The 12662-nt window shown below is 48.0% G+C and overlaps 1 protein-coding gene across 2 annotated transcripts in view; it reads left to right on the top strand.

Moving 5' to 3' along the window:
* The window catches only part of Bcas1 (breast carcinoma amplified sequence 1), a 79134-nt gene extending 70274 nt beyond the window's left edge, over nucleotides 1–8860 (top strand). For both annotated transcript variants that reach the window (XM_031372875.1, XM_031372874.1), the window contains 2 exons: nucleotides 4498–4761; nucleotides 7860–8860. In XM_031372875.1, the coding sequence (XP_031228735.1) occupies nucleotides 4498–4761; nucleotides 7860–7934 (339 nt within the window). In that variant the 3' untranslated portion in view covers nucleotides 7935–8860. The remainder of the gene's footprint in view (nucleotides 1–4497; nucleotides 4762–7859) is intronic.
* Nucleotides 8861–12662: the final 3802 nt, after the last annotated feature.

Genomic DNA, 12662 nt, shown 5'->3' with positions numbered 1-12662 from the left:
AGATAGCACGCCTAGCCTCAGGTAGCCGCCTAGCCTCAGGTAGCACGCCTAGCCTCAGATAGCACGCCTAGCCTCAGATAGCACGCCTAGCCTCAGGTAGCATGCCTAGCCTCAGGTAGCACGCCTAGCCTCAGGTAGCACGCCTAGCCTCAGGTAGCACGCCTAGCCTCAGGTAGCATGCCTAGCCTCAGATAGCACGCCTAGCCTCAGGTAGCACGCCTAGCCTCAGGTAGCCGCCCACCTTCTTCCACTTCCTGCTTAGATGGTTCGCATGTGAACCATTTCTGGGTTGAATTTTGAAAAAGAGTCAGACTCGAGGTAGAACAGTCAAGTCTTCAGTATTTAATAACAAATCCATTCTTGTTCTCAAGCGAATAATCAGATTAAGCCAGGCTTGGTGACACAGATTTGAAGAGCTAGAGCAAGAGGATTTGAAAGTTCAGGACCAGGCTGAGGGATAGAGTGAGTTCAAGGACACCCTGGGCAACTTAGTAGTCAATGCCCTGCTTTAAACCTTTGAAAGGTATAAAGTATGGATGTGGCTCAGTGTTAGAGCACCTGCCTAAATTAGAATAACAGCTGGGCAGTGGTGACCCAGGCCTTTAATCTTCGCACTCAGGAGGCAGAGGCAGGAGGATCTCTGTAAGTTTAAAGACCAGCCTAGTTTACAGAGCAAGTTTCAGGACAGCCAGAGCTACATAGAAATTCTGTCTTGGAAAAAAAAATCAAAATAATAATCAGATTCTCTTTTAGATTTTAGATTTATTTTCTTTTTAATTATGTGTCTTTTAATTATGCTTTTGTCTTCATGTGGGTATGATCATGTGAACACAGGTGCTTGGTCAGAAGAGGGCGCCAGCTCCCATGGAGCTGGAGTTGCAGGTAGCTGTGCTTGGTGTGGGTCCAGAGGACTGAACTCAGGTCCTCTGTGAGAGCAGCAAGAGCTAGTAACAGCCAAGCCATGTCTCCAGCCCACGGATCTAGGGATGCACTAGGGAAATAAACAATACATCCATATATACACACATGTATACATTAACCGTGATACATACATCCTTATACAGTAATACCTATATACATGCATGTACACATACCTATATGCACAAGTACATGAATTCATTCCTAAGCCACTAAAAAGAAACTGTAAGCATGGTGGGAAAGAGGCACCCAAGGGCCTGCCCGAAGTTCTCTCACAGAAACCCACTGGCACCCAAGGGCCTGCCCGAAGTTCTCTCACAGAAACCCACTGGCACCCAAGGGCCTCCCTGAAGTTCTCTCACAGATACTCGCTGGCACCCAGGGGCCTGCCCGAAGTTCTCTCACAGATACCCACTGGCAACTGCTGGTCCTTGGTACAGCCCAGTCCTGACTCATGGTGATCTAGGAAGGCTTCAGGGTCACAGAGTGTCAGTCATTCCACACATTTTAAGAAAAGCCCTCTGTGTGACCACTCTTCCCTGGTACTGGAGAAAGAATGGAAGCCATGGTGCTCCCCGAGTCACCAGAAAGAGGCAGAAAGAGGGTATCAGAGTAGTGTTCCAAAAGGGGAGTGCGGGGGACTAGGACAGGATCTCCAAGGGCCAGGACTTGACTGAAATGCAGTAGCCATCATCCTAAACCTTAAGGAGAGACAGAATAACAAGGAAAACCGCCCCCCAGATGAAGTTTTCCCTGAGAAGAGAAGGGGGGTCCCTGCAGCTGGGGCAGTGTGAGCAGTGCACCCCTAGTGTGCGCCCCTAGTGTGTGCTTCTAGTGTGTGCCCCTAGTGTGCACCCCTAGTGTACGCCCCTAGTGTGTGCCCCTAGTGTGCGCCCCTAGTGTATGCCCCTAGTGTGTGCCCCTAGTGTGCGCCCCTAGTGTATGCCCCTAGTGTGTGCCCCTAGTGTGTGCCCATAGTGTGCACCCCTAGTGTGCGCCCCTAGTGTGTGCCCCAGTGTGTGCCCCTAGTGTGTGCCCCTAGTGTGCACCCCTAGTGTGTGCTTCTAGTGTGTGGCTCTGGCTCACTGTTTCCCATTCCCTAATCTGTACACTACAATCAGAGCCTCCCAGTTTCTTAGAAGGAGGAACTGCAGGCCGGCCGTGTGGGAAGAGGCTGGCCAGCTCTTCTGTTAGCCAGGGACTTGCCTGAACATCAGACTGTCAGTCCCATGCCCTGGAACCACCTCTCTCTAAGAATACCCAAGCTGATCTCTACTTTGAATCTGGCATTCCGCAGGAACCAGATGTGGCGCTTTGACCCTCAGGTGACCTTACACAGAAGAGGTCATGAAGAAACTCTTTGATGCCTGTTCACATAGCAAGGACATGCTAGAACTCTGAGTCCAGAAGGAGCTTTTGAGTCACTGCTCGATGCTCCACACAGTTTGTGGAAGTTCAGGGGTTTGCACACAACAGGACAGGTTCCTAGCCTTTCCAAGAGATGCTGTGCCTGGGGTTCCCTTCCTCCAGAGGAGACAGCTGCTCTGGGCTTCCTGTGCTACTCAGAGATTCTCCTCAAGCCTTAGCCCTGCTAGGAAATGACAGAATTAGGGATCTTTTTGCAGAATGACTTGAAAGGTGCTGGCTACATCCATGAGCATGTTTCCTGGGAAACTGCAGTCTCCAGGAGCGTGGATTCAGAGCAACCACTCCACTTGTCTTCTGTGGCTTTCTCAGGGCGGTGCAGCCTTCAGGGATGCAAAACATGAGCTTCTATTCTCCCTTAACACTGTGGCTCTGCCGTCAGACTTCCTGCCTGGGTACAAGTCTAGACTTCACAAACTCGAGTTTGTAGACCCGTATTAAGGGGGTCAAATGTATCCATGAGGAAGTAGTTATACTTGCAAGGTTTACTGTGACTTTCAAAGCTGCTGTTTTAAAGCTAATACGGATTGTATCTCACAAGAGTTCATCGGCAAGGTCTCAGAAGCCCCACGTAGGGGCACGGGTCCGTAATTCTAACACCAGCACTTGTCAGGCAGAGCCAAACCAGGAAGACCACAAGTTTGAGGCTGGCACTGGCCGTGTAGAGACATGATGTCTCCCAGCTGGGATCTAGCTGAGCATCCCCTAGCCCATGGGATGATGTGTGTGACAATGAGCTCCTCAAATTTCTCCATCTACTCCCTTGCACAAAAGCCGAAGTTACTAAGTCCTGTGTTCATCTGACACCAGAGAACTTACCTGGGCCTCAGTTCACTCACAGCCAGGGAATAGATTTCCCCTTTTCTGCTTTTATATTCTCTATACAGGTGGACATTTGAGTTCAAAAACATGATGAGAAAAATATTTCTGCATCCTACCAGATTTGGGTTTTTGGCTCTATGTAGCTATGGTTTTTCCAGAACCTTATAGGACTGGGGTTTTTGTTTGTTTGTATGTTTTGTTTTTTGTTTTTGTTTTTTTTAATAACATTTACATTGTAGGTAATCTATAGGATATCTCATTTTGGTTTTGGAAGATGTCCATTCAAAACTAAAAGTAAGCATTTTTTAAACTACCATTTCATGAAATAAAAGAACAGTTTTGCATAAAAATATTAAGGCATATGTAATTATAAGTTTCAAAATGAGCACCCTCAAGAAATATCACTTATGCTAATTATGGGACACCCTCTCAACTCCAGGAACGCTGGCTGGATCCAAGGGTACATGTGCAACCGTCCCAATGGATTTCTCTCGCACATTCTCAGCTCTGCTTTTTTCTGTGTCGACCTCCTGTCGAGGCATATTTTTTTATCTTGAAATGTGGTCTTAAAGGCCTAGGCTTATATTTTTATAGCTTCAAATCTGATGGAATGGAAGCCAGGTCTCTCGATTATTTCTAGCAAAGCTCTGATATCAGATCAACTGAACAGGCTGCCTTGAGCTATCCTGAACCAATCAGAGCTGTCTTCAGCTATCCTAAGCCAATCAGAACTGTATGTGCCCCATCATATATACTGTTGATGCTGGCCAGGCTGTGGGCCACATACCTGGAGTAGGATTAATTTGCCGGGGTGTCATGGGGTAGCTGTTATTACTGCTTCAGTTCACAGATGGAGAAACCGAGGCTCTAGGGAGTTAAGTGGCTCAGCCCAAGTGATGTACGTAGTTTGCCAAAGAACAGAGAGAGTTCTTTCAGGGAAAGCATAGTTGAGTAATGGATTATTGCAAAATAAATATGTAAATAAAGACCACCTATTATGCACAGCCTTGATGATTTCTTTTTTTTTTTTTCCTTTCCCCCCATTTTACCCAAACTCATTTCAAACATCTGAGTATCTCTGCTAGAATCATCTTTCAGGGATGGTGAGATGGCTCAGCAGGTAAGAGCACCGACTGCTCTTCCAAAGGTCCTGAGTTCAAATCCCAGCAACCACATGGTGGCTCACAACCATCTGTAATGAGGTCTGACGCCCTCTTCTGGTGCATCTGAAGACGGCTACAGTGTACTTACTTATAATAATAAAGAAATCTTTGTAAAAAATAAAATCATCTTTCAGACACTAAACAGGGGCTTTGTTTGAAATTGCTGTAGACATCAAACTCTGTGGAGAAGACACCCTCACCCCCAGAGCCGGAGCCTGTGGGAACAGCCCAGAAAACCAAGGAAACGACCTCGAAGGACAAGAAGTCGGTGGCCGAGAGCAACAAGCAGAAGAATGGCAAACAGGAAGCCAGAGAACCAGCGCCGTGTGTGCAGCAGCCCACGGCGGAGGCAAGCGCGCTGCAGACTGGGGACAAGACCCAAAAGAGGTCTGAGAAGCGGCGACAGTCCCTTGGGGGCTTTCTGAAGGGCCTGGTAAGCAGATGGCGTGTCCGTGGCTTCTTTCTCAGTTCTTGGTTAAGGGGTGTGGTATTCAACTCCAAAGTGGGAGCTCACTGGAGAGCTGGCAAACAAATGATTCCTGTGCACCTGCCGGGTACCGGGCACTGTTCTAGGCACAGAGAGCAACAGACATGCAGGCCGTTCTGGAGCTCAAGGTTAGAGGCAGGAAGGATGAAGATGCCAGTGTTAGGGACAGGATGATCTAAATAGCGTCAGGGACAGCCAGGAGGAAGCAAGACCAAGCACCTGTGCTGCCAGACCACTCCACCTGGCTGGTCTGCAGTCCTGCTCTGGCTGCCTCCTAGCTCTGTGTCCTTGGCTGAGTCACTCAATCCAAACTCCTTCATGCCTCAGTTTCCCCCATTGTCGCATTGATGTCATGGTAACAGCTGTAGCTGTTCTGCATCAGTTTGCTTTCTATTGCTGTCGTAAACACCATGACCAAAAGCAGCCTGGGGAAGAAGGGTTATTTTTTTTCTGGCAGTTTATATAGTTCGTTGTAGAAGGAAGTCAGGACAAGAACCTGAGAGCGAGAACTGAGGCAAAGACCATGGAGGAATGCTTGCTCTTGATGGCTTGCTCAGCCTGCGTTCTTACACAGCCTAGGACCACCAGACCAGGGAATGGCACCACCTACAGCAGTCAGGACCACCAGCCCAGGGGATGGCACCGCCCGCAGCAGTCAGGACCACCAGCCCAGGGAATGGCACCACCTACAGCAGTCAGGACCACCAGCCCAGGGGATGGCACCGCCTGCAGCAGTCAGGAAAATGCCCCCATAGACTTGCCCAGTCTTATGGAGGCAATTTCTCAAATAATGCTCCTTCTACCCTGATGGCTCTAGCTATGTCAAACTTCAGAACTAACCAGCACAGACCCATTTGTACCTTGTCATCATTGAGTGTTAAAAGAAAAACTCAACAGATTTAATATGGAGTATCTGAAGGAGGACCCATCGTGGATCAGGCAGAGCCCCGAACCAGAAGAGGATCCTAGAGCCCAGCTTGGCCCTACGAGCCACCAGCTTACAGGCTGGACACAGATACAATCAGTAATCACTGAGCCACCAGCTTACAGGCTGGACATAGATATAATCAGTAATCACTGAGTGGTGTCACGGTGGATTGATGTACCATTTACCTTATTTGGACAGGGTATGATAAACTGCCAGCTTCTGATTGGCCAAAACTAACCTGTTTATGATTGGCTGGGCTATTTGCTTCATGAAATATACTCTTCTGTTAGGTTTTGGTGTATTTAGCCACTCAGTTACATGGTACTTTTGTGACATACGAACTTAAAGAGCCAGCCTCAGGCTGATGGTCTATGTCTTGAATCTGTTGGGGATGTAAATGCTCGATTGGATCATCTCTCCACCAAAGGAGCAACTGGGACTGATGGGGGCGGAAGAACTCCTTTTGCTGTTGCAGTTTTAGGCAGAGTGACCAAGATAATCAGGTTTGTTCCAAGCATCCCATAAAAGCATCGGAATTGGAATTCCCAAGACCAATGTGAGTGCCGTAGGGTATGTAATCCTACGTGTAATTACATGGTCCTGTGACCCCAGCACACAAGGAAGCAGAGACAGGGCATCTCTAGAGCAGGAAGGTAGCTTGACTAACCGGATCTCGGTGTGCTCTTGGCTCAAGTGAGAGACCCTGCCTCCATCACTGTCAGAGCAATTGGGGCAGACACTTGGCATCAACCTGTAGCTGTCACATGTGTACCATACACATGTGAGCATGTAAATACACACGCATACCACACACACACACACACACTTAATCAAAACTATACTGTTATATTTCCTATACTAGACCATAGCAGATAGTATGTATATGCTATGTAACATACACTAATGTTATGTATAGTAATCATATAGCTATGCACATGCCCTCTGTAGCATACTATACCCTTTATGCTACATATAACTTAACTAAATTACAGTACTCAACTGTGCTGTATGTTCCTTTATTGTTTTCTGTGTGCAATCCTGTGTTATAAGGTTCTATTTATAAGGTTGCAAAAAGAGCCACCAGTCACAGTATCTCTGATCCATGTAACATGTATGAATTTCAACCCAAGCATGACAAGAAAGAAGTTGTGTTCAAAGGCTGAGGCTTCTGTTACTCCTTGGTCTGAAATCCTAGAAAATCTCAGCAGTGGTGCAGGTCTATAATCCTAACTTTACAGAGGATCCCTATGAGCCTAGGGCCAACCTGGGCTAAATAGTGAACTCCAGGAAAGCTGGGGCTATCCAATGGGATGCTCTCTGAAAAATAAAAGAAACACACACAAAAAGGATCCTAGAAAAAGCAAAACTGTAGAATAGGGAAATATCAGGTGTCGTGAGGGTTTGTAAGCGGGTCTGTTGGTTGGGAGATGGGCAGAGACAAGGGGGGATACACATTTTGGCTTAGGTGGTGCTAACGACCATTTGCACTAGTCTGAGTTCACAGAACTGTATGTAGGAAGGGCTGGTTAGACTATGTCTATGTCACACTTAACAGAAATGACGAGAGTGCAGTAGTACAGTCTTAATGGCACCTGCACTCTGCATCCACCTGCCACACTGGGACAGTAGTGAGGTGCAACCTCCACATGCCAGGCCCTCGCATGCCCCAAGGAGGCATCAGAGTGGACCCACAGAGGAGGGGGCTGTCAGATAAGAGAGAATAAGGTCATTTCAGATAGTGCTGGGGAACAAATCAAGGCACCATTTTGTCAGAACCTGAAAGAATGAGCTATTGACAGTGACTAGGGATGTAGAATGAACTACATCCCTCCCCTCCCCGACCCCTCACCTCCGACCCCAGTTCTGTTCTACAGTGTCACAGTTTCAGCACACTTTATCTCAGAGATGGGTTTGAGCACCCCCATTTTAAAATTTAATCATAACGTGTCTAAGATTTCACAAACCCAGGAAGCAATGTCACTAGGTATGGAAGCTGGTCATCCATCCATGAACACAGCATATTTACATAACACAGAACCTAGCTCAGAAGAAGTTATGTGGAAAGCGGCCCTTGCAACTGCTGGCCTCATACTGGCTCCTTCATATTTTTCTCCAGGGACCAAAGCGGATGTTGGATGCTCAAGTGCAAACGGACCCCGTATCCATCGGACCAGTTGGAAAATCCAAGTAAACAAACCACCCAGTTCCCACCGGGTTCTTCTCCCTCTCTATCTCCTGTCCAGACCCATGTTGTGTATATATTTTTTTTTCTCCCTCTTCTGGCCAGCCATTGAAATTCTGCCTACAACTTCAACCTGGATTGTTGTAGGTTGAGGTGTATTATTTACGTCTCTGCTCCAGTCTCTCCTGGCATATAAGTGTAAAAATGGGTTAGCAGGTTGACCAGTTGATCTGGGGGAGCTGGTGAGTGGCAGGTGTGGGAGGGAGTAGGTGGATAAAGGCATTTGTGTTAAGTTATGAAAAAATGGCAGATATTCAGTTAGGCGCAGAAGAAAAGTGCATATGAGACAAAGAATAGCCGGCTTTGTAGCCAGGGTTGCCACATCCTCTAAGCCCGAAGAGGGGCAGGGAGGACTGGTTTATTTCATTTCACACTTGGGGGGAGGAGGACTCAGGGCGGGCTCTACATTGGGCATCTGCCAACTTTTGGAATAGAATGCGGGGGCTGTAGGAATGGGCAAGAATTGGTTTTCAAATAGGGTCCTGAAAGTTATTGGTGCATGGGGAAGTGATTGCTGGAGAGGGCTTGCAATGATTTGGGGAAACAATTACTTCTGAGGCACAGGGAGGGGCAAGGGCCTGAATTCCCAACTTCAAAAGGAAAACAGAGCAAAATGAAATGAAGTTGCAGGTTCATTTTGCAACACAAGGGGGCGCCAAGACCTCCGCTTTTCCCTTTGCATCCAGTAACCCTAACAAAGATTTGTTTCTGCAATATTTCATTATTAATGTTTCTCAGATGGCTGAGGGACTTGCTTCATCTGTTCCGTCTGACGCTTATCTCACGCCTGTCTATAATGTCCTAATGTTTTCATAATGTGCTCTGATAAAAACCCTTCCCTAACCCAGTTAATAAAAATTGACAGATTATGCGAATACTTGAGATGTTTTTTTTTAATTCCTGTATAGAGAATTGAATTGGACCATGAGTCCATTAAGATGGAATTGCAAAGTAGCGTATGATTGACTGATAGTCATCTGTATTGTACCATTTTTCCAATTTAATAAAAAAAAATATTAAATTTTAGAAAAGCTTTTGACTCTAAACTTCACATGCAGCTCCCTGGCGTTCTCTGCAAGGGCTGTGTCTTTGTAAGCAGCTGAAAAAGAGAGTCCATACGGATACACATGTTCACACGTACCGGCACACACAACCCTGTGTATGTGAACATTCGTAATTTACTACAAACACATACAGGCAGGAATAGATTGGTGTGTACATATGACTGAACTTATTAAGTTCACAGCCTCTGTCCCAGCAAACCAGGTTTGGCCACTAGTCCTTCATATACCAATTAAAAGAGCCAAATTAATGATAAAAACCAGATTACTCGATGTGGTCACACTGGGAAGAGGGAGAAAGAGATCCAAGAGTCTCTCTCACCTCCCACAGGGCCATCTTCAAGTAGAAAACAGAACCACAGTCCAGCCCAGGGTGGTTCCCTGCCCACCTCTACCTTAGCTCCAAGTCTCTCCTACAAGCTGTAAAGCTTTCTCCAGTCAACAAACACCTCCTCCAGGCCCTCCCCGCCTCCCTCCCCTCCCCATCCCGGCCCCCCAGAGCTTCAGCCTTTTCCTTCTCCCCCTGGGGAAATTTTAACTTCTTAGGGTTGGTTGTTTCCATAGTCTAATCGGCAAAGATCACAGGTGTCCCTTTAGAATACATTCAGTCTTGCCAGACTGGCAAATTTACACACACACTGGCAGGTTTTATACACACATGAATATGTATGCACACACACACACACACACACACACACACACTACACATGAGAACTGTCTCACAGAGGTCAGAAATAAAAATTGAATATCTTGTCCTAGCATGGGCAAGAGCACAGGAGCCACACCTAGAACAGATTGGAAAATTGGTAAATGCATCCAAAGAGCAGTCACGTCTGTAAGCTCCCAGATGTGGCAGGAGTAAGGCGGTCCGACCTGTGGCCTGCCAGGGCACTGACTGGATTCTAGGTTTCAAATACAGACCGGAAATGGTTTCCTTTAAGCTAAACTTGTTTCCTGGGTCCTCAGGACCTGATTTGGAAATCACTGTCTGTTCCTTGCTGGGTTCAGAGTCCCCATGCCCCATGTCATACCACGGTAGAAGGTTCTACTTGGAAAAATTGGGGGTGGGGGTGCTAAAAGCACCTTGGGAAAACTGGAAGAATGGGGGAAGTGGTCACACTACCCAGTCAACTCCAGGTCTTCACCAGTGAGACCTGCCAGCTGTCAGTTCCTTTTGTCTGCAAAGCCCTGGGGTTGACCCCTGCTGTGACCTTTTGCCCCCCCTCTGGGCCAGTGCAGCCTGTAGAGGAAGTTGGCCAGTTTCACCTTACAGGGCACCAGCACCTTAGGCTTAGATGAGAGACGTTTCCTGGCAGGATAGGGAGGCGCAGAAGCAGTGGGGAGTGACTGACTCAGGCCACCAGGCAACAGCACGCTCCCATTTCTAAACACAGGTTGGGGTGGGGGAGGGGCTCTCTGGGAGACGCTCTGCAAAGCCCCTCTCAGGCTTTTATTCCTGGTCCCTCCCCTCTCCTAGGCTGAAGAAGAGGCACTCTTAATGAAATTGTGGTTTCACTTTTGTTTTTATGAAGGCCAGGAAATTATTAAGCCACAAACTCAATGATTTATTGCAGGGACCCTAAACCCAGCTGTAGTTTAAGAAGCAAGTTGTGTGTTTTCAGTTGCAACCCTGTCTCTGATGCAGTGTTCACTCACTGCCCCAGCAAGACACTCCCTAAATCTCACAGAAAGCCAACAGGGCTCAGAGGGGAGAGAAATGGAGAGCTCGGCCCAGGGAGCCCAACCAAGCTCTGGCAGGTGGAGTGAGAAGCAAACCTGAGAGACACCAAAACATTCTGGAACACTGTCCCCAGAGTGAGGGAGGAGAGGGACAAAGGTGCCCATTGTCACCGGGAGTCGTTTAATGATTCGCTGATTTATTTGTAGGTGCTCAGGGAAATGTCTCCTCTCCTTTGCCAAGAAGATGTGCCTTTCCCAAGGATGGAGCTAGTGAGATGAGATGCCCGGCATTGCGCATGCAAGTTACACATGCTTGCACACACACACATGCAAGTGCACACACACTCATGCGCACACACATGCATGCACACACATGCAAGTGCACACACACCAAGTGCAAGTGCACACACACTCATATGCACACACACATCAAATGCAAGTGCACACACACGCATGCGCACACACATGCATGAACATTCTCAATGACGCCTTCCAGTCCCTGCTGACAGAGACTGTTTGCCTGATAGCCATAAAAGAATTCACTCAAAGGAGCAGTTGTTCCCAGCAGCCTGAGGCCACTCTTGGATTCATCCTCTCACAGAAGGAGCCACAAACCTAATCTAAAGAGCTGCCAAAAAATAGGAGGGGAAAGAGAAAGCCAGAGAGAGTACTGTTTTTGTTTGTAGCTCATTAAACACAGGCTCTCTCTCTCTCTCTCTCTCTCTCTCTCTCTCTCTCTCTCTCTCTCTCTCTCTTCTCCTCTCTCCTCTCTCTCCCCCCTCTCTCTCTCCTGTCTCTCCTCTCTCCCCTCTCTCTCTTCTCTCCCTCTCTCCCTCTCTCCTCTCTCCCCTCTCTCTCCTCTCTCTTCTCTCTCTCCCTCTTTCTCTCTCTCTCTCTCTCTCTCTCTCTCTCTCTCTCTCTCTCTCTCTCTCTCTCTCTCTCTCTGTCTCTCTCTCTCTCCTCCTCCTCCCTCCAAGCACTGTGAAAATAGTCAATCAGTCAGATGCAGTCCAGACCCCCTCCCCAGGGCAGTGGGGGTCTCATTAGATTTTAAAAATCCAGAATGTACCCCCCGGGCTCCCCTCAAAGATCCAGAAGAAGGTAGGTGTCCACATCCAGGACGTGCAGGTGTGGTATCTTCCGTTCCAGAGCCCCAGGCCAGGGCCTGAAGCAATAAACCCCAGCTTGAGGTGTAGCTCAGAGATACAGTCCTGGCCCAGCACAAACGAAGCCTTGTGTTCCATTTCCAGCGTTACAGGGGTGGAGGGGCAGCGGCATGGTAATTAACACAAATGGAAGAGACAATCCCTCCCCGGCCTGCTTGTGAGGAAGGAGAGGGGAAGGGCAGGCAGCAGTTACCCACTTTCCCACGGTGCGAACCCGAGACTAGAGCTGGGCTGCTGGCGGCCCAACTTTCACCACTCTCTGTGTTCTCTTTTTAGCCCTTAAGTAAGCAGTTTAGCACAGTGTGTAGAGTCGGGTTTGCTCCTGGTCAGGACCGTGTTTACTCTATGGATCGTAGAGATGCATGGGCCCCTCAAAAGGACTGCCTGTTAGCAACAAGGAAAAAAAAAATGACAGCCAGCAACTTCCAAACATTGATTATTCAGTCCTTGGTGGAGGCAGAGACACTGGGCCAGGGATCGCTTCTCCAGAGGTTAGACTTTTTTTTCTTTTTCTTTTTTTGGCTTCTGTATGGCCACCCATAAAGTATCTCTCCTCCTCTGCACCCTGGGGCCTCTCACTTGCCAGGCAGAATTGAACCACATGATTTAACAGAAACCAGGATAGAGGTCACACTGCCTGACAGGATCTCATGCACAGCCTTCCTGATGTGTAATCTAACTTACATCTGTGTGCCCCCACCCCCTCCAGCCTTTGTCCCCCACCTCATCCCCTCCAGCCTTTGTCCCCCACCTCACCCCCTCCACCCTTT

The sequence above is a fragment of the Mastomys coucha genome, unplaced genomic scaffold (genome assembly GCF_008632895.1).
Source record: "Mastomys coucha isolate ucsf_1 unplaced genomic scaffold, UCSF_Mcou_1 pScaffold15, whole genome shotgun sequence".
NCBI lineage: Eukaryota > Metazoa > Chordata > Mammalia > Rodentia > Muridae > Mastomys > Mastomys coucha.
Note: the sequence above shows the minus strand (reverse complement) of the source record. Positions and strands in the feature narration are given on the sequence as shown.